The 25,344-nt window shown below is 44.1% G+C and overlaps 2 protein-coding genes across 3 annotated transcripts in view; one reads left to right on the forward strand and one right to left on the reverse strand.

Moving 5' to 3' along the window:
- Positions 1-7,763: 7,763 nt before the first annotated feature.
- Positions 7,764-17,722, reverse strand: C3H3orf85 (chromosome 3 C3orf85 homolog). Of its 2 annotated transcripts, none has more exons than XM_060234535.1 (4): positions 17,604-17,722; positions 14,720-14,862; positions 12,180-12,265; positions 7,764-10,388 (listed from the first exon to the last, which is right to left on the reverse strand). In XM_060234535.1, the coding sequence occupies exons 1-4, from the start codon at positions 17,689-17,691 to the stop codon at positions 10,310-10,312; spliced, it is 396 nt and encodes a 131-aa protein (XP_060090518.1). In that variant the 5' UTR covers positions 17,692-17,722; the 3' UTR covers positions 7,764-10,309. The 2 variants fall into 2 exon arrangements, with proteins under 2 accessions (XP_060090518.1, XP_060090517.1); XM_060234534.1 differs by having other exon boundaries at positions 12,180-12,287; positions 14,693-14,862.
- A 4,065-nt stretch (positions 17,723-21,787) lies between these two features.
- MORC1 (MORC family CW-type zinc finger 1) overlaps positions 21,788-25,344 on the forward strand; it is a 96,087-nt gene continuing 92,530 nt past the window's right edge. The window contains exons 1-2 of the mRNA XM_060235294.1: positions 21,788-21,972; positions 23,690-23,743. Of these exons, the coding sequence (XP_060091277.1) occupies positions 21,902-21,972; positions 23,690-23,743 (125 nt within the window). The 5' untranslated portion in view covers positions 21,788-21,901. The remainder of the gene's footprint in view (positions 21,973-23,689; positions 23,744-25,344) is intronic.

The raw sequence follows: 25,344 nt of genomic DNA on the forward strand, positions 1-25,344 counted from the left end.
GATCGCCAAGCGGCCAGGTAACTTATGTTCAATACATAACACTCCTCCCCCCTAGCTCAGGACATAGTTCCGCAAGTGTGCGGGGGTCGTGCGCTCCCGGGTAGACCGCCTTGGGACAGCTGGTGGAGTCGGAGCGGTCACCGGAGCTGCCAGGGCCACGGTCACTGCTGCTGATGGGGCGACTGTTTCCCCTCGTGGGAGAGTCGTCGGTCTGGGGTTGTCTGTCCCTTGCAACTCGTCTGGTGTCCCTGATTCCTGGGAGTCGCCCTCGCTACAGTTGGGCCCTACCTCCCGATTGGGTGGAGCGGTCGGCAATGTTGGGGTAGATCTCTGTGGGGCTGCGGCTGTGAGCTCCCCTTCTCTCTGTATTGCAGCCGGTTCTTCCGGCAGTGTGTGACGATGTAGTTGGTCAATATGCCTCCGCAATACACTGCCTCCCACTGTGGACACATCGTAATGGTGGACCCTGTTATTCGCAGCACCCGGCCCTCTACCCACTTGGGGCCGCACCCATAGTTCCTAGCGTATACTGGATCCCCTGGGAAAAATCCTCTGGTGGCTTCTCTGATTTCCCGGGAATTGCGGATGTCGGTGGCCCGGTCGGGGTGCAGCCTATCTAATCTAGTGATAAGCTTCCGTCCCATTAAAAGCTCGGCTGGGCTGACCCCCGTGACTGGGTTGGGAGTTATCCTATTATCGAATAGGAAAGCAGCTAGGTGGTGGTCCCAGTCCCCCTGCACAATGCGGCTCAGTGCTTCCTTCGTGGTGCGCACCATCCGCTCAGCTTGGCCGTTAGCGGCCGGATGGAAGGGGGCAGACCTGATATGTTGTATCAGGTATCTCTGCATGAACTCCTGGAATTCCCGAGAGGTGAAGGCGGTTCCGTTGTCCGAGACTATAGTGTCCGGAATGCCATGTGTGCTCAGGGCCCTTCGCAACACCCGGAAGGCCGCCGCCGTCGAGGTTGAAGTGACCGGGATGACTTCTAGCCACCTGGTGTATGCGTCCACCAAGATGAAGAATATTTGGCCCTGGAAGGGCCCTGCAAAGTCTATGTGAAGTCTCGACCACGGCTTCATGTGTGCTTCCCAGTGTTGCGCAGGGGCGCTGGGCGGTTTGGGTTGGGACTCCTGGCAAGTTTTGCACCTCTGGACCCACCCCTCTATTTCCTCGTCCATCCCCGGCCACCATACATAGCTGCGGGCTAAGGCCTTCATTCGTACAATTCCTGGATGTGTTTCATGAAGAGCCCCCACCACCCTGCTCCCCCATAACAGACATCCCTTGTGGGCTGATAGTTCTTCCTTCCTTCACCCTGTTTTCCCTCTGGCCAGCCTCTCACCACCCAGTCGAGGACCTGCGCAAGTACTTTGTCTCACCCCGTGGCTTTCGCTACCTCTGCTGCGTGTAGGGGTCTCTCCGGTAGCGTTTCGATGAGCATCACATGGTAAGCTGGAGCCGGGTCGGGGTCTGTGGAGGGCAGCAGTAGGCGACTGAGAGCGTCTGCGTGTCCCATCGCCTTGCCCGGCCGGTGGACCAGGGCATATGTGTAGGAATTGAGGAACTGGTTCCACCGCAAAACACGTTGGGAAAGGATCTGGGGCGTTTGGTGGTCCGGGGCTAGGAGGCCCAGGAGTGGTTTGTGGTCAGTGGCTATGGTGAAACGTCTCCTGTACAGGTAATCATTAAACTTATGCACCCCTGCCACGATTGCTAAGGCCTCCTTGTCTATTTGGGCATAATTCCACTCCGCTGGGGTCAGGGTCCTCGAGTAGTAGGCTACCGGGACCTCCCTCCCGTCTGGAAGTTGGTGACCCAGGACCGCGCCCACCCTGTATGGTGACACATCACATGCTAAGATCACCGGTAGGCTCTCATCAAAATGATGGAGCACATTGTTGGATACGAAATTTAATAACCCCAAGAAACTCTGTAGCTCCGCCTTGCTCTTGGGGGTGGGGGCTTCCACTATGGCCCTGGTTTTGTCTGGCATTGGGTGGATCCCCACAGCATCCACCACGAACCCCAAAAACTCCACCCTCGGTACCCCAAGGGAACATTTTTCCCGCTTGACTTTCAGACCGGCCTCTTGGAAACAGCAGAGGACTTCTCGCAGCCGGCTGCTGAATTCCTCCGCATCTGGTGCGGCGATCAAAACGTCGTCGAAAAACGGTTGCACCCCAGGAATCCCTTTGAGGAGAGAATCCATCAGGCTCTGAAACACCCCCGGGGCCAAGCTCACCCCGAACTGCAACCACCGCACCTTAAACGCCCCCCTGTGGGTTACTATGGTTTGCGCTTCTGCCGTGGCAGCGTCCACCGGCAGCTGCTGGTACGCCTGGGCCAAGTCAAGTTTCCCAAAGATTTTGGACCCCCCCTAGCGCTGCCAGAACGTGGCTGATTACTGGAACGAGGTAGGGGTTGTCCTGTAGCGCCTTGTTAATGGTGCACTTGTAATCGGCACATATGCGCACCTCCCCGCTCGGCTTCACCGGGGTTACTATTGGGGTCTCCCATGTGGCGTAGGCCACGGGCTTCAGCACTCCCTGGGCTGTGAGGCAGTCCAGCTCTGCTTCGATTTTCGGTTTCAGAGCGAATGGAACCCGCCTGGCCTTCAGCCTTATGGGTCGCACGTGGGGATCCAGGGGTAAGGAAATGGGAGGGCCCTTGTAGCACCCCAGGGCCCCGTCAAACACCTCTGGGAACTCCCGGCACACATTTTTGAATCCCCGCGTCCCCAGCTGTTGCACCCCCACGATCTTTATTCCCAGCGGCTGGAACCAGGCCAGGCCCAACAAGGTGGTGAGCTGCCTCTTTTTAACCACCAATATGTCGAGTTTATCCCTAAACCCGTTGTACTCCACCCCCACCGTTGCCCAGCCCAGGATTTCGACGGGATTTTTTTTGAAAGTCCCGAAGCATGAAGCATGCCGGTCACAGTCTGGGCAGGCCATGTGGGCACAGTTCCCTTAAGGATTCCTCCGAAATTATGGAGTTGGAGGAACCCGAGTCCAGTTCCATCAGGCAGGGTTTGCCCTCGATCCTGACCGAAACCTTGACCTTTTGGGGGTATCGTTGGGCAAGTTCATTACCTGCACGGAGGTTGAGGCAATCGAGTGTTCCTAGGTCGATTCCTGGTGGGTGGACTGGCAGCGGCGGTTGCCCTTGGCCCAGCAGGCCCTCGTGATGTGACCCATCTTGCCGCAGCTTCTGCAGACCACGTTGCGGTAGGGGCAGTCCCGTCACTCGTGTTGGTCACTGCAGCTGGCGCACTTGGTGGCGGCTGGTCGGTCGGTCGCTTGGGGTCGCTGGGACGCACGTGGGCCCGCTCCCGTCTGGCAGCGCAGCTGGAGTGCCTCTTCCTCATCTGGTTGGCTGGGGCCCGTCTCTTCCTGGTGGACGACTTCAGACCTCGACTTGGGGAAGGTCTTCATAGTCCGCTCAAACGCAACGGCCCCGTTGAATGCGCTCTGGAGGGTGAGCTCTTCTCTCGTGAAGAGCTTCTGCTGCAGTCTTTCGTCCCTCAGGCCCCAGGCAAAACGGTCTTTCAGGGTCTCTTCCAGCTTTTTGTAGCTGCATTTGCCCGCGATTTGGCGGAGAGTGGCCAGGTAGTTCGCTGCCGATTCTCCCACCCCCTGATCTCTCTTGTGGAAGAGGAACCAGCAGGCTACGAGTGAGGGTTGGGGCAAGAAGTGCCCGGTGAGGAGTCTGATTATCTCCTCATACGTCTTCTCCGTGATTCTCACGGGGGCCGAGAGACCCTTGGCGATCTCGAACGTAGCCTCTCCGCAGACGCTCAGGAGGATGTCTCGCTTCAGACTGTCCTCCGTGATCCTGTTCACTCGCAGGTAGCGAACTGCTCCGTGTAGGTCTCCCACCTCTCTGGGGTAGCGGGGTTAAATTCTTCGAGTTGGCCCGTGGTTCCGCTCTGGTTAGCCATGGTGGCTGCGGTGGCCATGTCGGTCTACAACCGATTGCCTTCGATGTCTCCGTCCGGATCCGCGAAGCCCCTCAGGACTGGGCTTGCTAGGATCCCATCCTCGTCGCCACTGTAATGTACTGAGAACCGAGATGGTTTGAAGGCAACATAGTTTATTCAGTAGCACATTACAAGAGAGAGAACACGCGGGCCGGGTCCCGCTTATATACATTACCCGGGACAGCCTCCTCATTCGACCAGGCCAATCCTGGTCGGTCAAACTTCCCACCACAGGTCTGGATGGGCGGGGCGAATGGCAAGCTCCATCCAGGGACCCAGGGGGTCACCTTCAGTAGCGATCGCCACGCGGCCAGGTAACTTATGTTCAATACATAACAGATGTTAAATAATATAGGCGAGAGAATAGCTCCCTGTGGCACTCCACATATATGTGGATACCACAGAGAGGCCTGCTCGCCAAGCATCACCCTTTGTCCTCATCCCTGGAGGAAGGAGGAAAACCATTGCAAGGCTACCCCTCACACCTCAGGGAGTGGTAAAAAAAGTTATCTTTGTCAACAGTCTTCACCTCAGTCTTATAAACCACTATGTGCCTTCTTAGATGGCTCTTTTCTAAACTAAAAAGTCCCAGACTCTTCAGCCTTTCCTGATAGGAAAGGTACTCCAACCTCCTAATCCAGGGCCTGATCCACATATTTTTTGAGTGGGGGCAAGAGTAAAAAAAATGTGCCCCCACTCAAAAAAATGGTGTGGGAGGGGCAGCACCAACACTGGAGTGCTGCCTTTAACCCAGGGGAGGGGGAAACTTGGGGCTGCTTTTCCACCTCTCTGCCTTGCAGAGAGGGGGTGAAAGCAGCTGATCTGCCTCCCTCGCCACTTAAAAGGGAGGGGAGGCAGATCGAGGCATGGGGCTGTTTTCACCAACTCTCTGCCTTGCAGAGAGGGGGTGAAAGCAGCTGATCTGCCTCCCTTCCCATTTAAATGGGAGGGAAGGCAGATCAAGACACCCGGCTGTTTTTACCTGTCCTACCTCCGAGTAAAACAAATTAATATTTCCATTTCAGTATGTTATCTCCTATACAAGAACACACCTTACTCCTTATTTAGGTATGGATTGTCTATGCATTTCAGTTATCTTTCTTGTCTTATTTTTAAATTCCTTTGATATATACAGGTGTGCTTATTAATATGCATGCTAGCCATGGCCAATAATAATAGTGATTGGCTAGTCATGGCCAATAATAATATTTAATATGTTAACCCTTCCCCTAGCAAACTTAAAAACTAGCTATGAAATTTTCCACTAGTTATCCCCTTTATTGCTTTCTTATTGGTAATCAATTTCTCCTCAAAACTCTCTTTCTATATATACATTGAAATCAATTTTCAACCATAACATCCCTAGTTCCAGATCATTTATGAAAAAATTAAATAGTACTGGCTTGAATACCTATTCATGTGGGATCCCACTGCTTCCTTCCCTTCTATTGTGAGAACTGTCTGTTTATTTATAATCTTTGCTTTTTGGTATCTGAAGAAGTGAGCAGTGATTCATGAAAGCATCTACACATGCTAAGTCTCCCAGTTTTTGCTTATACCCAGACAGAACTGAACTTTGCTGGTCTTTGAGTGCCACTGGACTGAAACTCAGTTCTCACATCTGTTTGTTAACTCTTATATTTGTCTGCTAATTTACTGCTATTCACAGATTTTACCAACAACTTTAATCCAATCTCAGCTATAATCAGCCGTTTACTTATGCAACTTGACGCTAACTAGCCCTTCCTTACAACTACCCCCTCATATGTAATTAATTAATTAATTAATGTATGACATTGTGTGTGGTGTAGCCAGGAAATCCAAAGACTGTCTGGTAGCCTTAAGTTCTCTTTTTATCACTGCTGAACTAGACTTTTTTTTACACTGAGAAAGCTCTGAGAACTGTGACTGACACAAGGTCACCCAGCTGGTTTCATGTAGATGAGTGCAGAATTGAACCTGGTTCTCCAAATTAGAGTCCACCACTCTTAACCACTACATATTTGTAATGGTTAAGGACATCTTGTTTCACTGAATCTGAAGAAGTGTGCATGCACACAAAAGTGAATACCTTGAATAAAACATTGTTGGTCCAAAAGGTGTCACTGGACTCATGTTAGCCTAACTGGCCTTTAATTTTCTGGTTACCTATGGACAACTTTTTAAAAATCAGTGTAACATTTGTTACTCTTCAATATTCTGATACTGAATTTAGTGAATTTAGTGATAAGTTAAATATACGGTTTAGTAGATCAACAATTTCACATTTGAATTCCCTGAGAACTTTCAGGTGTATGCTCTCAGAACCTGGAAACTTAACCATTTTTAATTTCACCAAGAGCTTTAGAACTTCATCTCTCATCACCTCATTTGGAATCAGTTCTTCAGACTCCCTTTTCCCTTCCTCCCATCTTGTGAGGGTTTCCCCCTCCCCCCCCCCCCATCTTCTGTGCATGGAGAAGGTGTCACTGGATTGGGGAGGGAATTTGTGAATTTCCTGCAATGTGCAGGGTGTTGGACTAGATGACCCTGGGGATCTCTTCCAACACTATAATTCTATTCCTGAATATAGTTGCTGTGACACAGGTATGTGCCCTACACTTTCCACAGTGAACACAGAAGCAAAAATTTTATTGAACTTCTCTGCCATCGCCCCATCTTCCTTTAGCTATCCTTTTATTCCTTTGTCATCTAAAGGTTCAGCTGCTTCTCTGTCTGGTTTCCTGCTCTGCCTGGTTTCCTGCTCATGTAATTATTAATTTACACTTATTTTGCCAGAGTCTGTGGTTCCTTGTGTTCAGTTCATTGGGGCAGATCTTCCACTTTTTGAAATAATTGTTTTAGCTTTATATAGTTTCCTTGACTTGTATTGTTAACCATGCAAGCATTTTTTTAGACTCCATAGTACTTTTCCTAACCAAGGCAATGCATTCTATTTGGGCTTATATTAGGGTATTTTAAATAGCTTCCAAGCATCCTCTAGGGATCTGATTCTGCTGTGTTCCCCTCATTTTTGTAAAGTTCCTTCTTTTGACATGAATGCTGAACTTGTGGTCACCATTCTTAACTGGTGTAACAACATCTACATCTCTTACCAGGTATTGAACCTTGTTGTAACCAATTGTTCCAACACGCAGTCATTTATGATGTCTAGGAATCACATCTACAGCATGACTCAAGCACATGTTTACCCATGGATGAGAGCTAGAGTCCTTGAAAACTTCATAGCTGTTGAGGATTTAAAAAAAAAAAACACTATAGTGCTAGAAATGTTTATCATTGAAAACAATAGAAATGAATAAATAATAGTAAAAATTAACTAAAAGAAAATAAATGCAATGAATAAAGAAAAAATAACTCAATGTAAATATAATTGAAATTTTGGTGCACACCCACATCTAGTATGATTACAGAGCAAAATTAGATTTAAAAGTCGGGAGCTTGAGTGAAAGGGAGCAGAAGGTATAGCAGGGGAGGCAGATGTTCAGCATAGTGAATGTGGTGGATGCGGACTCTCTCATTAGATACAAGTTTTGTTTAGGAGACAGCCATTTACTCTAAGCAGAGGAACATCTAACCAGAGTGTTCAAAATAAATCTGACATTGGATAATGGAAGAAAAAGAAGATTTTAAGGCAGCACTAAGCTTTTCTTGGAGGAGCTGCAGCTTTGATTTATTTTCTCCTCACTAATGAGGTACAGAAATTAATCCCTTCAACCCAATGATAAAATGTTTCTGCTGAACAAAAGTTTTTTTAAAAACTATCACTTAGAAATGAAGTCACTTTCTTTGCTCTTGTAGAACTCTGTTTTATTAAAAGCCTTTCAACTTAATTTAACATAGTAAAATCAAGACAATAGACTCAGATCAAAAGATGGTCGGCTTTGATCAGGAGCTTCTAATAAAATTTGCTGAAACAACTGTAGCACTTTCCCGAGTACAAAGGCTTTGCCATTTTTATCATTTTCTCACAACAACACTGTGAGGTAGCTTAGAATAAAAGGCAAGAGTTCATGCACTTCATGACAAACTTCATGACAAACACCTGTAACCGTGGCTCAGCTGCCCTTCTTTTGAAGAAGACAGGCTATTTTCAAATCCAGAGAGGGGTGCACACAGCAAAGTACTTGTCCTTCCCCACCATTTCTCCCTCCAGGTCACACTCACACAGGCACCTCAGCAAGTTTCCTAAACAGTATTGTGAAGGTATGTTGATCATAAATATGTCTTTGAAAACCTGTAGAAGGGCATCCACCAGAGGAGGCAACATGAAACAGATCACTGAACACACTGGGAGTCACTTCTGAGTAAACAAGTTGCTGCGCTATTAGACTGAGTTTACATAATCATTTGTTACAGGGAAATCTTATCATAAAGTAACACATTCTTGAAATTTTGTCAGGCATGTTTGCTTTCATAAATGTGCCCCTTCCCTACAATATGGATTTTAAGAAATAAGAAACACTTTTCATACATGGTTTGCCAAACCAGGATTTTTTCCCCATGAAATAATTTTCAGCTTCCATTGTGATGAATAAGTTAATTTTTCAGCTTCCATTGTGATTAAGAACAATTTTTAGTGCATTTAGTTCATTTTTATCCCACTCTTCCTCTGAAGAGCTCAGGCATGGCGTGTGGTTCTCACATCTTCCATTCTATACTTACAACAACTTTATGTGGTAGGTTAGGCTGAAAGAAGATGATTGGCCCAAGGTTATCCACTCAGCATCATGGTAGAGCAACCTTTTGAATCCCAAACGTAGTTTGACACTTAAACCTTTGGCCCACCAGTTTTGCTTTATCACAGTGAAATCAGGATAGTGAGGCACAAGCAATCCTTTCTCTTTATCTAGGACTTCTGCCACTCAGTAATGAGGTGCTGGCATCTAAAGGTATTTACCTCTTCTACACAACCCTAAGTCCTCTGGGGATAAAAGAACCTGAACTAAAATATCTCCCTCCCTCCAATCCTGAGGGCCTAACAACAGAAGATAGTGAGAGATTTGTGATTGTCCCAACAATTTCAAAAGCAAATAGTATTGTCAAACAATTCCAATTTGTCACATGGAGGTCAATGGTTTTAACCCTTCTACGCCCACATTTTTGCTAATCAAAGCTAACTCCAACAGCTGTCCCACATGCTATTAACTGGGGTGGTGAAGGGACAGAGCAAGAGGCAATTATATCTGTCTTCATTTCCTTTTCTTTCAAGGGCTGTGGTCTCCAAGGGTTTCAATTATTAAAATGTAGCTTAAAATCCTTAGGGTTGAATTATACATGATCCTACAGCAAGTGGTGCTAAGAATGTAGGTAATTTCTCCTCTGTGTCATTTCCCTGGTCCAAGCCATACCCCTCTTCATGCTGCTTTAAGTCCCTATGTGGAAAAAAGACAGGCACAGCATAGGTACCTGTCCTTTTATCCAACTGTGGCTTTGGGTATTGTGTAGCTGGAGGGAAGAATTTGGGATCTTTCGGATAACATAAGAGTTCTTCCTCTGTTTCCTGGCACCATGGACTTGATCCCAGGCATCTGCTTTTTGTGGCTAAATTACATGTTGTGAAAGCAATGTCACCCCAGAGTCGAAAATGATTGGTGCTTGCACAGGGGACTACCTTTACCTTTTGTACATGTTACAGGACAATCTGGTCCCAAATCCCCAGCATCATGTTTTGGCCCATTAAGAATATCCCAGTATTAGTCTGTGTATTCCATATAAGTTTTCTCCTATAGCCAACAGTGGCTGCTTAAGTAAGGACACTAGGAAGTTTGTTTGTTTTTTGGTGCAAAGCCCAATTGCAAGTAGTAATTGGCCCTGTGCAAGAGAAATAGACCCCATTTATTTCAGAGCAGGTTGGATCTCCTCAGCTAGGTTGTGTCCAGAGAAAGTCCTCCAGCTGTCCTCCAGGAAGAATGCCAGCTGTAGTGTAGTGGTTAAGATAGCAGACTCTAATCTGGAGAACCGGGTTTGATTCCCCATTCCTCCTCCACATGCAGCCTGCTGGGTGACCTTGGGTCAGTCACAGCTCTCTCAGAGCTTCCCACCTACCTCACAGGGTGTGGGGAGAGGAAGAGAAGGTGATTATTAGCCTCTCCAAGCCTCCTTCAGGTAGTGAAGGGCAGGGTATAAAACCAACTCTTCTTTCGTAATCCAGGACTACTGAAGATGTTTCAAGCAGCTCTGTGAATGCTGAACAGCTGTTAAAGAGAACAGTGAGTCTCAGATTCTGAAACTTCAGTACAAGTCAAGTTGACGTAAGCAATGGACTTCAAGCTCTGACCAGAGGGGCATCCCTTACTGTACAGTATGGGTCTGTTGTCAGCTGCCTGTTTAGTTGTGTTGGGTCATCTGCTGCTGGAAATGAGTCCCAGACTGCTGTAACATTTCCATGTAAGACTGAATCTGGTCCCTGTAAAAATAAGTGCTTCATGAAAACTCTGTTGAAATACCACATCAAAACATTTTTTTTTGGGGGGGGGGGGTTCCCCCTGACATTGGGAATGACTAAAATGACATCTATTTTGCATAATTATGTTTCTGCAGGTCATGCGAGTTACCAATGAGCTTTATATTTACTATATATTTTGAGGAATTCCACCTTTCTTGCCTGTGGCTGGCCTGGTGCAGAACTGGCAAGCCTTGTTGGCAAATTCACTTTTGTCTAAGCATTTATTGGGCATTTCCTATTCCAAAGCCTCTACTGAAGACAGCACCATAGAATGGTTTTAGAATGTTTTAATTGTAATAGTATTTTATTGGTTTTTAAACTGTAAATGTAGATATCTGAATTGACTGTTAGCCACCCTGAGTCCACTTGCGGAGAGGGCAGGATAGAAATTTAATGGAAATAAATAATAAATAAAAGCACTTCCTCTGTCTTCATGACCGTAATAGCAGCTCTTGGAAGCCTTCTTAGCCATCTCCCAGGCCTCCTGCAACCACAGCACCAGCATTCAATGGCGATTTTTTTAGACAGTCATGCTAACTGTAATTATACACGCTTAAATGCACCCCATATTCCTGCTCTAATGATGAACATTCCTCTACCTGACACACAGAAGCAAACAAAGAAAACAGCCAGAGTGTCTCACAAAGTCACTGTTGCACAAGCATGATGCCCACATTGAGAAGGCCTTGTCCCTTGTCACTAAGGCTATATAACAAGAAACCAAAGCTTATATCAGACAGAAAATTCAAAGTCAATGGAGATATCAAGACAAATGCCCCATCACTGCCTTCGATTCAATTCTGAGTAGTTATGCAGTGTAAACTCCTTTAAACAGTACCATTGGGTTGTCATTCTGAATAGAGATGGGCATGAACCAGCTAACACACTAATGTTTGTGATTAATTTTGGCCAGTTTGTGATTTGTGAACTGAAGTACATGGCAGGTATACCAGCACAAACTTTCTACAAACTTTCAAGCAGTCCATGGTGGTTTGTGAATCGATACAGTTCCAGACAGACAATAAGTTCCCTGTGGCTTGTGTAATGTGTAGCTTAAAAGTTTAAACATGCACCTCACGTTTTTCCCAAAAGCACTTTCCTGGGGGCATCTTCTTTGAGGGGCCATAGCTTGGACTCCCTAAATTCAATCCACACATAACTTGGAGAGCATGTAGAAGAGCATCAGGGTGAAGTCCCTGTTTATTTTATTTATTTACTTTCCATTTATATCCTGCCCATTCCAAATGGACTCAGGTGTCTCTAACTTGCACAGGGTCTGTTCTGTATACTCCTGAACGTCTTGAACCTGCGTCTGTCATTTCCCTAGAAAACACTTTCCTGGGAGTACCTCCTTTGGGGGGGGGGGGCATAACTTTAACCCCATAAACCCAATCCTCCCCAGATATGGGGAGTAGGTAGATGAGAGTCAGCTGGAGATTCCCTGTGAGTTTGGTGTCTATAGCACATTGGGGAGATATTCTATTGAGCAAGTTCATTGGGCAGCTAAAAGTTTGTGACGGTTTGTGGTTCATGAACTGGGCACACCACAAACCACATTTTCCCAGTTCGTGCCCATCCCTAATGATTACTACAACATTCTGCACTTGAATGGAATCATGGAATGCACAGGTCCAGTCTGAACCTTTATATAAGCCCACTTGTAAAACCCTAATGCGGTTAGTACATGATGTGTCCCTTCTAATGCCATAACTTCTGAAATGTCTTTGAATTGGCTGTTTTTACATAAGTTACCTTGCTGTCTCTGGATAATACGCAAATGATCCCAAGTCCATGTAATACTGCGCAGTTGTCCTCAGGGCAGTCCAGGTTTCACTAGCCTGATTAGAACAGAAGATGCAGCTTCTATTATTTTATTATTCTGGTATATTTTTAATCCTTTCATGGCCAACTCAAGGGCTTTTGCCTGCCTAGGCCTGTCAGCCTGCCACACACCCATGCTTCCTGGCCAAATGGAGAGCACAACTGTCATCCCTGCATGATGATGCAACTTCTGGCACAACCCAGAAGCAATGGTGTCATGCTGAGGGCAATGTTCTAGCACTTGGCCAGCAGGGGTGTCAACATGCGGCCCAGGGGGTGAATCAGGTCCCCCCCAGAGGGTTCCTATCAGGCCCCTGAGCAACTGGCTGTCATCTGCTTCCTTCTCCCTATCTCTTGCTTCCTTCTACATAACAGCTTGCTTTGCAAGGCTTGCTCAATTGCACAGGAGCTACAGAGCAAAACCTCTATTTTCTCCATTGGGTGAGGCTCCTCCCTTGGAGAAGAAGAGGGGACAGCAAGTCTTGTTTTACCAGTCTCTCTCAATTGCACAACAGAGCTACTGAGCCAAACCTCTCTTCCTTCCCCCTCCTCGTCCCCGAAGGAAGGAAGGAAGGAAGGAAGGAAGGAAGGAAGGAAGGAAGGAAGGAAGGAAGGAAGGAAGGAAGGAAGGGCTTCCTTTGCTCAGTTCCCTGAATCCCATGGGAGAGATACAAAGAAAGCACCTTTAATTACCAACAAGTGCTAATGTTTTAAGCATGTTTTAAGGAGTTTGTTTTTTTAAAAAAAATTGTCTGTGTCCTTTATAAAGGTTATATCTTTGCACCTAATTTTAAATGGCCTGGCCCAACCTGACATGGCCTGGCCCAACAAAGTCTCATTTATATCAGATCCAGCCCTCATAACGAATTAGTTTGACACCCCTGCTCTATTGAGTTCCAGGTAGCAGTGGAAGTCCTATCATCATGTGGGGACAATGATCATACCACCCCTCAATAAGTTCCCACCTCTTTCCGTCTCCCAACACTCGTCAGGTTATGCCTGGCAACACTGACTACCTGCTATGGTTGCCAGGTCTGGTTAGGCTATACCTGGAGATTTGGAGGGTGGAGCCTGGGGAGGGGAGAGACCACTCACTGTACATTGCCAGAGTTCACTCTTCAAAGCAGGTATTTTATCCAAGGGAACTGATCTTTATCATCTGGAGATCAATCAAAATACTGGGAGATCTGCTAGCCCCACCTGGTGGTGGCAACTCTATTGCATGCTATTCCCTTTGTTTTTGTAGGTTTGTTTACATTATAAAGTTGTTCATTTCTTTGGTCCAATGATTAGATTTTTTTAAAGTATATATTTTAAATGAATTGGTTTTAGCTACCTCAAGTGGGACTGGAATATTTAATTAATTACTTAAGAGATGAAAATATCTAATCCAAGAATTCCCTCACACTTCCTCTGACATCTTAGGTGTTCGAGGCCAAGTAACAATGTGCTTTTTGCCTGTTTTGGGTCCATCATAAATGCTCTGGTTCCAAGCAGTGTCATCCAGTGATGAGTGAGCTGAATTTAGACTTAGGAAAATTAGGAATAAGGCCCACTAAAAAAAAAAAAAGATAGTCCCCTGTGCAAGCAGTAGTCATTTCCGACTCTGGAGTGACATCACATCACGACGTTTTCACGGCAGACTTTTGGGGGGGGGGTTTGCCATTGCCTTCCCAAGTCATCTACACTTTCCCCCAGCAAGCTAGGTATTCATTTTACTGACCTCAGAAGGATGGAAGGCTGAGTCAACCTTGAGCCAGCTACCTGAACCCAGCTTCCACTGGGATCGAACTCAGGTCGTGAGCAGAGAGTTTGACTGCAGTACTGCAGCTTTACCACTCTGTGCCATGGGGTTTCTTGCTATTCATCTTATCCCATTCTATGACCTTCAGCATATCTCAGTCTTGCTTTCCCACAAGCAAAATAGGCACAAGAGTGACTTCTCTATAGGGAAATTGTTAATATGAGCGGGTTTTTTAGAAATCTTGCAAATTAAAGATCTATATGAGTAATAAATCATCATGTAAACAAAGAATCAATACCATCATTACTTGAGCTTGCAGTTTTACAAATGGAATTATCCTGAAAAGAAAGGAAACTGGGAATATCTTTACAAATTTACTTAATCTGTTTACTTAATGAGTTTACTTAATCTACTGTTATGAAAGGTTTTGTTCTGCAATGCAAAATATAGGTCATGAAATTAAATTGCTAATTATTATTATTTACTAGCTTAGCCATAGTCTTTTATTTATGTGAAGTACTTTAAAATTTGGATTTCATTAATCTTCACAACATCCTTGTGTGCTGATTGGAAAATTACAACTGAGAGGCATCAGATTGCCCAAGATTCTCCAATGACTCCATGACAGAGCAAACATTTAAATGCCCATTCCAGAGAAACTACTGCCTTCTCAACCAATCTGGCTCTCTTGGAGCCTGACTATCCAGTCTTAGAAGAAGGTGGATACCTGTTCAGCCACAGTGAAGTGCCAGGCATTCTGGCTGCTACTTGGGTCCCAATAGCTCTGAGAATAGGGTGTTTGTCTCTTAAGTCGTAAAAACTGATTGGCTTCTTCTTCGGAGGCAAATGGTGCTCCCCAAACTCCTGAAACTGCAAAAGTGCCACAATCACAGTCATGGTTTAGCAGAACATGCGTGTTTTAACATATTAAGCAAGCTGGTCTTCCCATCTTCACAAAAGCTTATACCCAGAATCAGGGCTTTTTTTGTAGCAGGAACTCCTTTGCATATTAGGCCACACACCCTTGATGTAACCAATCCTCCAAGAGCTTACAGGGCTCTTGGTACAGGGCCTACTGTAAGCTCCAGGACGATTGGCTATCAAGGGTGTGTGCCCTAATATGCAAAGGAGTTCCTGCTACAAAAAAAGCCCTGCCCAGAATTAAACTTTGTAGTCTTAAAGGTGCCACTGGACTCATACACCAATTTCCCACTAGCCTTATGCCGGTCTCACACTCCTCTTCTCCGTGGGGCTTCCGTTGGATTTCATACTATCTGCCCCAGGGCTGCAGCTAGCCTTGCTTTTTTCACATGGCAAACAGAAACTGGTTTTTAGAGGATCTTGTTTGCTGCGTGAAATAGGCGGAGTGAGTTGCAATCTTGGGGCAGCTTGTGTGAAATCCAATGGAAGCCCCGTTGAAAAGAGGAGAGTGAGAGCGAGGTAAGGCTAATGGGAAATAGGTCAAACTTTATTCTCTTGTTTCTGGTCAACACAGCTACCCACCTGAATCTATCTTTTGAAAACTTAAGGAGTATTTTTTATATAAAGTACTATATGAAGATGCCTTTTAAATATTTAGTTCAAAGGCAGATACCACACAAAGGACAAATCACTGAGTCTAAATAACTTTGATTGTTATATATATTTCTCTGCAGCACTGAATAAACAAAAGCAAAGAGTGCCTTCTGGTTAGGGTTACTAACTTCTGAACTCCAGCTGCTCCTTCAATATCAGTTTGATCTGCAGCAGTTATCAGGTGATGTTGTTTAGCTCTGTGCCATGAAAAGCTTCTGCATATTAAACTTCTATTGAAGAAACAGGATTTTTTTTCCACTCCAGGCTTGCTAACAGCTTTACTTCTGATACCAGAATGTGCAGACTAATGTGCTCCTCCTAAACTTTTCCACTGCCTCACATAAGAATAAGCAAAAGGTGAGAAAAATGACTACTGCTTTGTGGGATTTGTTCCATAGGTTCCTAAATATCCTTCACTCTAAGAAATTTCCTGTAAGCTATGGAAATGTCATTTCCATCTTTAAATATCCATCCTGGAAACCTCAAAAACAGCAGATGTCTTGACTGTGCTACTTTATCAGTAGATGAAATCTGATTGTTTTTCTATATATTTAAAAAATCCCTCCCCCCACCCAAAGAAAAGTAGTGTTTGGGGGAAGTGTTCTTGCCCATCATTGTCCCTGACATGCTAGTTTTCTCCATGCAGAAATTTTGCGTGTGTTAGGGCTACCAGGTCCTAACAGGGATTCTCCTGCTTTGGGGGCTTTGGTCCCCTCATCAGCCAGGTGGCTGGTGGACGAAACCCCACCCTCAAATAGGAACATCGTCATGTGACATCCCTGATGGGTGCCATCAAAGGGCCAGGGATGTTCTGCAGCAACACTCTGGTTTTGGGGTGAACACTATGGTTTTGAAGGCAAAAACACATAAAGTTTTGCCCAAAAACCAGAGCATCACATGTGATGTAACAGATGCGGTAACATCACTTCTGCCTATTCTGGTACGCCCCCCAAATCCCACCCCCCCCCCAAAAAAAAATGGCAAGGGGACCTGGCAACCCTAGTGTGTGTACAGAAGCATTATGTTATGAGTTTTCACCTCCAATTTGAAGACCAATTAGGCCATATCTGTTTATTTACATGTACAATAGAAGTTGGGATCTCTATTTTGGGCAGAAAACAGCACACAAACTAAAGGAACTAAGTTTCTCCCTCAATATGCTCCATCATTTGAAACATTTTTTCTCTCCTCCTGGTCCTGATACCAAGAAGACAGTCTGTAAGAAAGAGTCATTAAATCATGAAGCACGGTGAGTTACATGAGGGAAGGGCACAGACACTTGTTTGTGAGAGAAAAGGAACTCTCTTTCCCGCCAAGCGTTACACAAACTGGCAGTCCTATGAATAAATACATGAATGTGCTTCTCCTTCCACCACAAGTAGTTTGGGGAGGCATGGAATACATTGATACAGCACATGCACAATTCCCCTACCAAACCTGATGTCAGAGACCTGGGACTAAAACTCACATTTATTCCCTTGCCTAAAGCTGTATTTTTGACATCGTTTCATAGAGCTAGCCTTTCTAGAAAATAAAATCAAGTCAAAACTACTACAAACTCAGACCATTCCACCATTGCTGTTTTCCAGCAAATCCACACAATCAAGATTGTGCCAAAAGCAAGTTTCCCAGAGGGGGCAGAAAAACACTTTGAGAGAAACTTGCTGTAACTGACTGTGTTTCCATTAGGTAAAATCTTACCCCATATAAGTACTGTATTATCCATTGACAGAGTGAGATATGAAGTACAGCTGTGCAAAGCTCAGCAGTTTGTTCATTCTTACCCAGAAATGTAATTTCAGTAAAAGGTAATACCTTGCACATCATGTTTGACGCCACACAGAATCTCAACTGTGTCCAAGTTCTTCCTCTTATTTATTTGAGCCCATAAGTAAATGCACTTACAAGACATAAACTGGTATCACTTAAATTCTTTAATCACTTCGTTTTGTTCCATTCAAACTTTTTTACATATTGTGTTTATTTGTTAATAAGGATTGACTGGTCAAATATCTATTTGCCCTCTAAAAGCTTACCTGTGAGCAACACTGCACACGTGGCCACTTGAAGCGCTGGAGCAGACATGATGTATTCTCTGGGAGATCTTGTTTCATAATGAAGCATGATAAAAGGTGCCTGTTTTGTACTTGAAACCCCTTTGCTCTATCAATCATTTACTGCATACCTCTGTGCAGGCAGAGGGCAGGGTACAGTGTTGCATCTCAATGCCTCGTCATAACTCTCTGCATGCCCCTTGGACTTTTTAAATGCCAGTTTTAATACGCTCCAAACATGTTTTCCCCTCTTGAATGGATTTTTAACCTACTGAACTTCGATTACCCAAAGGTGCTTCCCTTTTCAGCATGATGTGATAATATCTCCTTGGACCCACAGTCTGGGGCTCGGGAGAACGGAATAAGGAAACAAGGCTGATGAGATTCCTAGCCACCTCTTTATACCACACACACAGGCCACAAATCATGGTTAATCAAGCTCCTGGAGAACTTTTGTCAATGGTGTTTTTGCAAGACAAAAGGAAGCTTCATATAATCTCAGGATGCTCTATTAAAAACCAAACAATGTTTATATTCATTTTATGTTGCCATTCTATATGACAAGCAAATTAAGCCTTTGAAAATTAACCTCACATGTTAACTTTCTTATCATTTGTTTTTTTGTTTTTTATGTCCACAAGAGCACAAACACGTTAAAAGAACTAGTATACCGTAATGGTTTGAGTGGTGGACTAGTATCTGGGGCATCCAGGTTCAAATCCCTACTTTGTCATATAAGCTTGCTGAGTTACCTTGGGCCAGTCATTCTCTAAGTACAACCTAGAGTTGCCAGGTCTGTGTCAGAAAATACCTGGAGACTTTGAGGGTGGATCCAGGAGAGGGCAGGGTTTGGGGCGGGGAGGGGCCTCAGCATGGTACAATGCCATAGAGTCCACCCTTCAAAGCAGCCATTTTCTCCAGGGGAGCTGATCTTTGCCAGCTGGAGATCAGTTGTAAAAGAGGGAGATCTCCAGGCCCCACCTGGAGGCTGGCAACTCTAGTACACAGGGTTGATGTGAGGGTAAAAATGGAGGAGATGAGAATGATGTAAGCCACTTTGTGCCTCTAGTGCCTTTTCCCTCTAGGGGAAAAGATAGTGCATGCATGAAATAAATGAAAAATAATATTGTATAGTATAATGTTCTTTTGGCACACTGAAGGCTAATTTTAAAGGAATTTATTTTAAGTTTCATTTCTTACATCTATCTTTTCAATTGAATCTCTGTATATCTTTAATAGATCTACTATATTGCTTTTCTCTTTACGCTTTAATTGCAAGTATGCTGCATTTCTCCACACGTTAACTCTTTCCTGTGCAGTCTTGTGCAGAGTTAGACATAGGTGGACTTAGACCATTAGGCTGAGTAACTCTGCCTAAGATTCAGAGTGTTGGACTCATATCTGGAGTCCCAGGTTTGAATTCCTACACACTTCGTGGAAGCTTGTCAGGTAACCTTGGATGAAGGGCTGGAGGAAATGGAGGAAAGGAGAGTGATGTGAGCCACTTTGAACATAAGAACATAAGAGAAGCCATATTGGATTAAGCCAATAGTCCATCCAGTCCAACACTCTGTGTCACACAATGGCCAAAAAAACCAAGTGCCATCAGGAGGTCCATCAGTGGGCTAGGACACTAGAAGCCCTCCCACTGTGCCCTCCCAAGCATCAAGAATACAGAGCATTATTGCCACTTTGGGTCTCCACTGGCGAGAAAGGAAGGGTACAAATAAATCAATTAAATAGGTAGGATTCATCCAATACAGAGCCTGTGTGATGCAGTATTCAGAGCGTCAAAATAGGGTTGGTGGGGGGGAGAGTAGGGTTAAAATCCTCACGCAGCCATGAAACTCACTGGCTAACTTCAAGTTTGCCACTCTCTCTCTTTGCTTAACCTACATCATGGGATTATTCTGAGGATCAGATGAAGTTGGGGAGACTGAGGCAAGTATTCCACCCTAAACTTCCTAGGGGAAAGGCGCAATGGAACAGAATGAGCTTAATCTCATTAATTTGGATAAGCATATCTTTGTCTTCCAAATGTTTTAGGGTCAAAGGTCATTCTTTATTTGCAGGTCCAGCCTTATCATGAACTAACATGAAGTAGGTGATGTGGTGTGTGTGTTTTCTTGCCTTTCTTATCAAGATCTGTCTTTTATCAGGCTCTGCCTTGTTTCTAATAGGGTCAGGGAGGCATCTTTAAGATGTGTTACTTCAGGTGTAAAAATATATGAGCTTACATGCCAGATACAGTATTCTTTCACCTCCTATCCCCCATTCTAGGCAGCATCAAGTTGAGAATAAATACATGTTCATTCACTGAAAAAAAATTTTTTTTGCTTATATTTTTCTTACATTCCTATTTGGATAGAAACATCATTACAATGTCACTCTTTAATGGGGGGAAAATGTTAACAGGATAGTCATTATCTTCTGCTTCATGAGACTGACATTTGAGAACAGCGAGACACAACTATTGTCATTTTGGGAAGCATTTATCATACAGATGGTGTGTGAATTAAGCCCACCATCTTCAGTTTTATTGCTTTTTAGAACTTCTTTTTTCAGATATGGTTCAGCTTTGAAATTCAGTACTACTAAAAGTTACATTTGTCTGACCTAAATAGCCCAGCTAGCCTGATCTTGTCAAATCTTGGAAGCTAAGCAGGTTTGGTCTTGGCTAATATTTGGATGGGAGACCTACAAGGAATATCAGAGCCAGAAAATGGCAAACCAACTCTGAACATCTTTTGCCTTGAAAACCCTACAGGGTTGCCGTGAGTCAGCTGTGACTTGATGGCACTTTCCACCATCACCAAAAGTTATATATATTTACTGTCTTTCCAGCTCCACTGATAAGGCTTTAAAAGATGTGCTTCTGAGAACATTTTAAATAAATTAGGATCCTTCATTCGCTTATGAAACCCTCCAGTATCACCACACATTACTGGCCATCACCAATATAATGTATTGTTAGATCAAATAGCACCTACCATTGTTGTATGATATTGTTTTATATGTTTTTTATCTATGATGTACTTTATATTTCTATGTTATGGCTTATTAATACTGGTTTTTATGACCTTCCAACTTGAGCAGCCCTGAGCCTGCTTCAGCAGGGAGGGCGGGATATTAGTAAAATAAACAAACAAACTGCCCAACAAAGTCAAACAATTTTTTACACAACTGTGTGCAATTTTTCAAGTTCTCCAGAATCCTTCATCAAATGAACCAGGACCTTGTGAGCTTCTGAAGCTACTGAAGCGGAAAACAGAACAAAGATTTACTCCAGTGGTAGAGGCACTCTTCAGGCCAACAAAGTTTTATTCAAGGTGTAAGCTTTGTTGTGCATGCACGCTTCTTCCCGACTCAAACTTTGTTCTGCTGCCATCTCTGGATTTATGTCTACAGGTGTAGTTTTAAAATGGAATCTATCTTTATGGAAGGTGAAAACAGATGCAGTACTAAAGCAGGCTGGAATCGAAATCGAAACTGTTGCTCTCCACTTAAAATATACTTGACATTTTCATCCAGGGAAAGCAAAGTTAAACATATGGGTTTTAATTATTTTTAAATGTTCATAAATTTGCAGTGAAGAAGTATAATAATAATAAGAATATTTCATTTGTATCTCGCCCTCCCCAGCAGTCTCAGGCGACTCACAGCATAAAAACTTCAACAATCGCAATACATAGAATAGATCATTAATACATATTATAAATCATACATTAAAATGATATCATATATTACAAATTACACATTAAAACCATTTAAATTGGTTCGGATCTAAAATCTTGATGTTACACATTTTACAGTTTTTCTGTGGCGAGGGCATTCTTCTACAGTATAAAATCCCCCTGAGTTGGAGTTCAACAGGGAAGGGGGGCTGACCTTGAAAATCAAATTTTGCATTTCCAATCCATTATGGCTGAACATTAGACCTATTATTATTACTACCACTACATTCAGAGTCTCTCTTGTCACAACTAATTACAGTCGACGTGTAGGAATAGACACCCAGGACAGTTCCCAGGCAAATTGAAAGCCCAGAACTTCTTGTTTGTTATAATAATAAGGGGGCGGGGGATCGCGCTAGAAAGCAATACTCCTCCCGGCTGCAACAGCATCGCAAATTCTCCACGCTAGAGGGCGCGCATCGCCCACTCACCCTTTTGGATTCAGTAACCTTGCTGAGGTCACCGCCCTTCACGTGCTCGTAGTGTAATTGGGCACGACAGGGCGCCTTTTGGCTATTTGGGCGTGGTGCGCTTTAGGCGGCGGTGATGTCGGGCGCGTCCTCTTATCGGGTTCTCTGCAGGGCGCAGCTGAAGCTCGAGTATCTGCATGCAAACTCGTGAGTGGAAGAGGAGAGCCCTGCGAGCTTTTTTGTGCAGGGCATCTGCCTTAGGTGCTGGCTGCAACCACGCCCGTTGCGGGACAGCTGCCGGCGGCGAGGGAGGGAGGCCTCTGTTCCTCTTGGCCGGAAAATAACCCGGAGACGCGGGCAGAAAAGACAGAATTTTTATGTCAGAGCCGGGGTGGGGGGAGTATAGTGCAGAATAAAGTTTTTACAAGGACATCGTCGGTGGAGTTTGGGTCGAGTAAGCACGATAAAACAAAACATGCACGCACACACTTGCATTTAAAAGGAAAGAATACTTTGAGGGCCTCGTGCACGTCTAATTTTCGTAAACCTTATTTGACATTTGATGCATCTGGGAAAACGGAGACGGTGAGATGCCCCGCGAATGCCTTTCTGCAAGCGTGACTATCCCAAAATAACTACGATAGTTAAATTAGTTGCTTTGACGCATGGTATATTAGAACTCCTATATACTTGGATAAAATGACATTTTCTTAACAATTATTTAAGAGGAGTCTGGTTAGGCTATATAAAAGTTAAATCATTCCAGTTGTCTTTAGCCTTAAACTAGATTTCCTTAATATTTCTCTGAAGGCTCACACATTTACACTTAAATTATTTTATGAGTATTTATTTTCCTTATTATTTTACTTAGTGAGTATTGCAGGCTGTTATCCCTTTTGTCAAATGCTAGCAGCTCTGTGGGTTGTAGGGAAGAAGAATCTGTGGATCAGATTTTATGCTAGAACTCTTAAAGAGACACTCATCAATCAGAATTGAACATGGGGAAGTCACATAAGCACATAAACTGCCTTAGCCGTGCTCACAAGCATCTGTGGAGTCTGTGTTCCACTTGTATTTTTTTGTTTATGTGTGTATGGGATAATTTACATATACATTCAGTGCATGTACAGCCAAATGCATGATTTAATACCCCACATTCACCCAGGTACTCTCTTGACATGGTTAAAAGAGATGCCAGTGGGAACTGACTTTTCAAACACTTCCAGTGGGTGAGGTCTCTTGGTTGGGGTAGTTCTGGAGTGCAAAATTAATGTCTACAGAAGCAAGCCCTTCAGAAGAAAATTGGATAATTTCCTTTTTAAAGCTTGAAACTAAGAACACTCCAGCATATTAATTCCAGAGGGGTAGTTGTGTTAGTTTGCAGCAGCAAAAACAGCAGAGTTTTATGGTACCTTAAAGACGTATTAGCATATAATTTAATAGATTAGAACACATCTGCTGCCATCTGTCAAAATGGACTCTTGTCTACAAAAGTTTCATTTCACAATAAATCTGCTGCAAGACTCCTTGTTAAATCAGATTACAGCAGAATGCTAGAGGTGTTTGTGGGGAAAGGAAGATGTCACCTATTCTGGATGGGGTTGTGCTCTCCTTAAAGGAACAGGTCCATAGTCTGGGAGGTGCTCTGGGACCTGGTCCTGCTGCTGAATGGCAGCTGTGGCCAAGAGTGTCTTTTACCATCTTTGACTGATTAGCTAACTGCAACCTTTCCTGGGCATAAAAGAACTGGCCACTGTGGTACATGCCTGGGTTACAGCTAGGTTAGATGACTGCAGTGTCATCTATGTTGGTTTGCCTTTGAAGAAAATACGCTTTTAATGTACTGCAGATCATACTGAAGTACTCAATTTATTGCAGTTTCAGGATTCTGTTTCTCTTCTTTTTTTGTCATGATTCCTTGTAGCACGACACATGACTTTCTGTTTGGAGCAGTTGCTGAACTTATAGACAACTCCCGGTAAATATTTTTTTCCCTTTCAACAGCTAAATTTTATGTTTGTAACAATATATGTAGCAAGAGGGTATTGCATGACTAGATAACTCTGAAAATCAAGTGGGGGGGAGCTTCTCTGTTCTACACTGTATACATAACTAAGCTGTTTGCGTTTTCTAAGGCAAAAATTCTGCGTTGCTTCTGAGTTTTTCAAAGCAAAAGTCACATAATACCTTTTGTTAGGACCAACCAAAATGTCAGAAAAGACACATCACAAAACTCTATGCAAGCTTTTGGATCCTCTAGAATTTTTCATCCAGGCTTATAGGTTGAGTACAAAAAGATACAAAATGATGGTTGTGGGGAAATGTCATCTCTGGGCTTATGTCTACAGGTGTAGCTTTAAAATGGAGTGCAGGTTATGGTGCAGACAAGCAGTGTAGACCTAAATTACACCTGATTAAGCTTGTTGACTTCTATAGATTTAGAAGGGCACAGCTCTGCTTAGGATTGCTCTGAAACTGGATTAGTAGGTTCAGAAGTGGTTTTCAAGTAACACCCTTCGCTTATTTACACCTGTTTTCCCATGTTCTCTGCAGCCACACAACAACTCTGGGATTTTTTTTTTTAAAGAAGAAAATGGCAACGATCCCAAATGGGCTTGAAATAGCACTATGGGGGGAGGAATTTCTCCTCACCTGAAAATTGCATGGGAGGGGGGAGTTATTTCATCAATTTTGCTGCTCCAGCACAGTTCAGCTGTTAACACCAAAAACTCTTTTCCTGCAGTCAACAACTTCAGCCTGAGCAGTGGACTGAGAAGCAGTACAGTGACTCCACATTCCAAGTGAAGCCAAGGAGGATGGGGGTGGGATGTGTCCAACTTGACATCATTGCTTTCTTCCCAAACCACTGAGGGTTATTTGCCTCCCCTAGAAGTAACTGGCAGGAAAGGTGTTTCTCACACCATAGATTGTTAATCATGCTATCAGGAAATAAGTGATCATCCCTCCCAGAAGCAGGCCAGTGCATCATTCAAGCAACCCAACCAGTGTCTTGGGATGCCATATTGGCAGGAGAGCCATAAGGGATGAGGGAGCAGGCATGGCTTTCATCTACCATTTGTCTCATCTTGTTGTACAGCTCTTTGGAGCCAAGGCTGCATGAGTGGGGAGAGAAAGTGCACACTCCTTCACTTGCGTTTCTGCTGCCCGTATCCAGGAGCACTTGTGCTTCTAGGGAAAAGACACCTCCTCCCATGCTGGGCTCTTGCCACTTGAGATGGTAAAACTGAGCAGATAACTTGTCTTCCCCTGATCCTGCCTCCCAATACTAGTATTCAATGGATTACTGCCTCTGAATGTGGAAATTTCCGCTAATCACCACAGCTAGTAGTCACCAGTGGAACTCTCCTTCTTGAATATGTCTAACCCCCTTTTAAAGTTATCCATTATCCTGTGGCAGTGAAGTCTACAGTTTAGTTACCACTTGAGTAAAGTATTTCCTTTTGTCTGTCCTGAACCCATTGCCTATCAGTTCTATTCCATGTTTTCTAATATTATGGAAGAGGGAGAAGAGGCTGTATTTATTTACTTACTCTACCCCATTCTTAATCATATAAACTT

This window comes from Heteronotia binoei, chromosome 3 (assembly GCF_032191835.1).
Source record: "Heteronotia binoei isolate CCM8104 ecotype False Entrance Well chromosome 3, APGP_CSIRO_Hbin_v1, whole genome shotgun sequence".
Lineage (NCBI taxonomy): Eukaryota > Metazoa > Chordata > Lepidosauria > Squamata > Gekkonidae > Heteronotia > Heteronotia binoei.

Excerpts from the sequence above, each read along its gene's own strand:
- C3H3orf85 (XM_060234534.1), bottom strand. The coding sequence starts at position 17,681 with ATGAAACAAGATCTCCCAGAGAATACATCATGTCTGCTCCAGCGCTTC. Across the intron at positions 12,288-14,692 it reads CCTTCTTCTAAGACTGGATA|CTGCATCTTCTGTTCTAATC; the intron begins GTCAGGCTCCAA and ends AAATAATAGAAG. Across the intron at positions 10,389-12,179 it reads TATTATCCAGAGACAGCAAG|GGACCAGATTCAGTCTTACA; the intron begins GTAACTTATGTA and ends TTATTTTTACAG.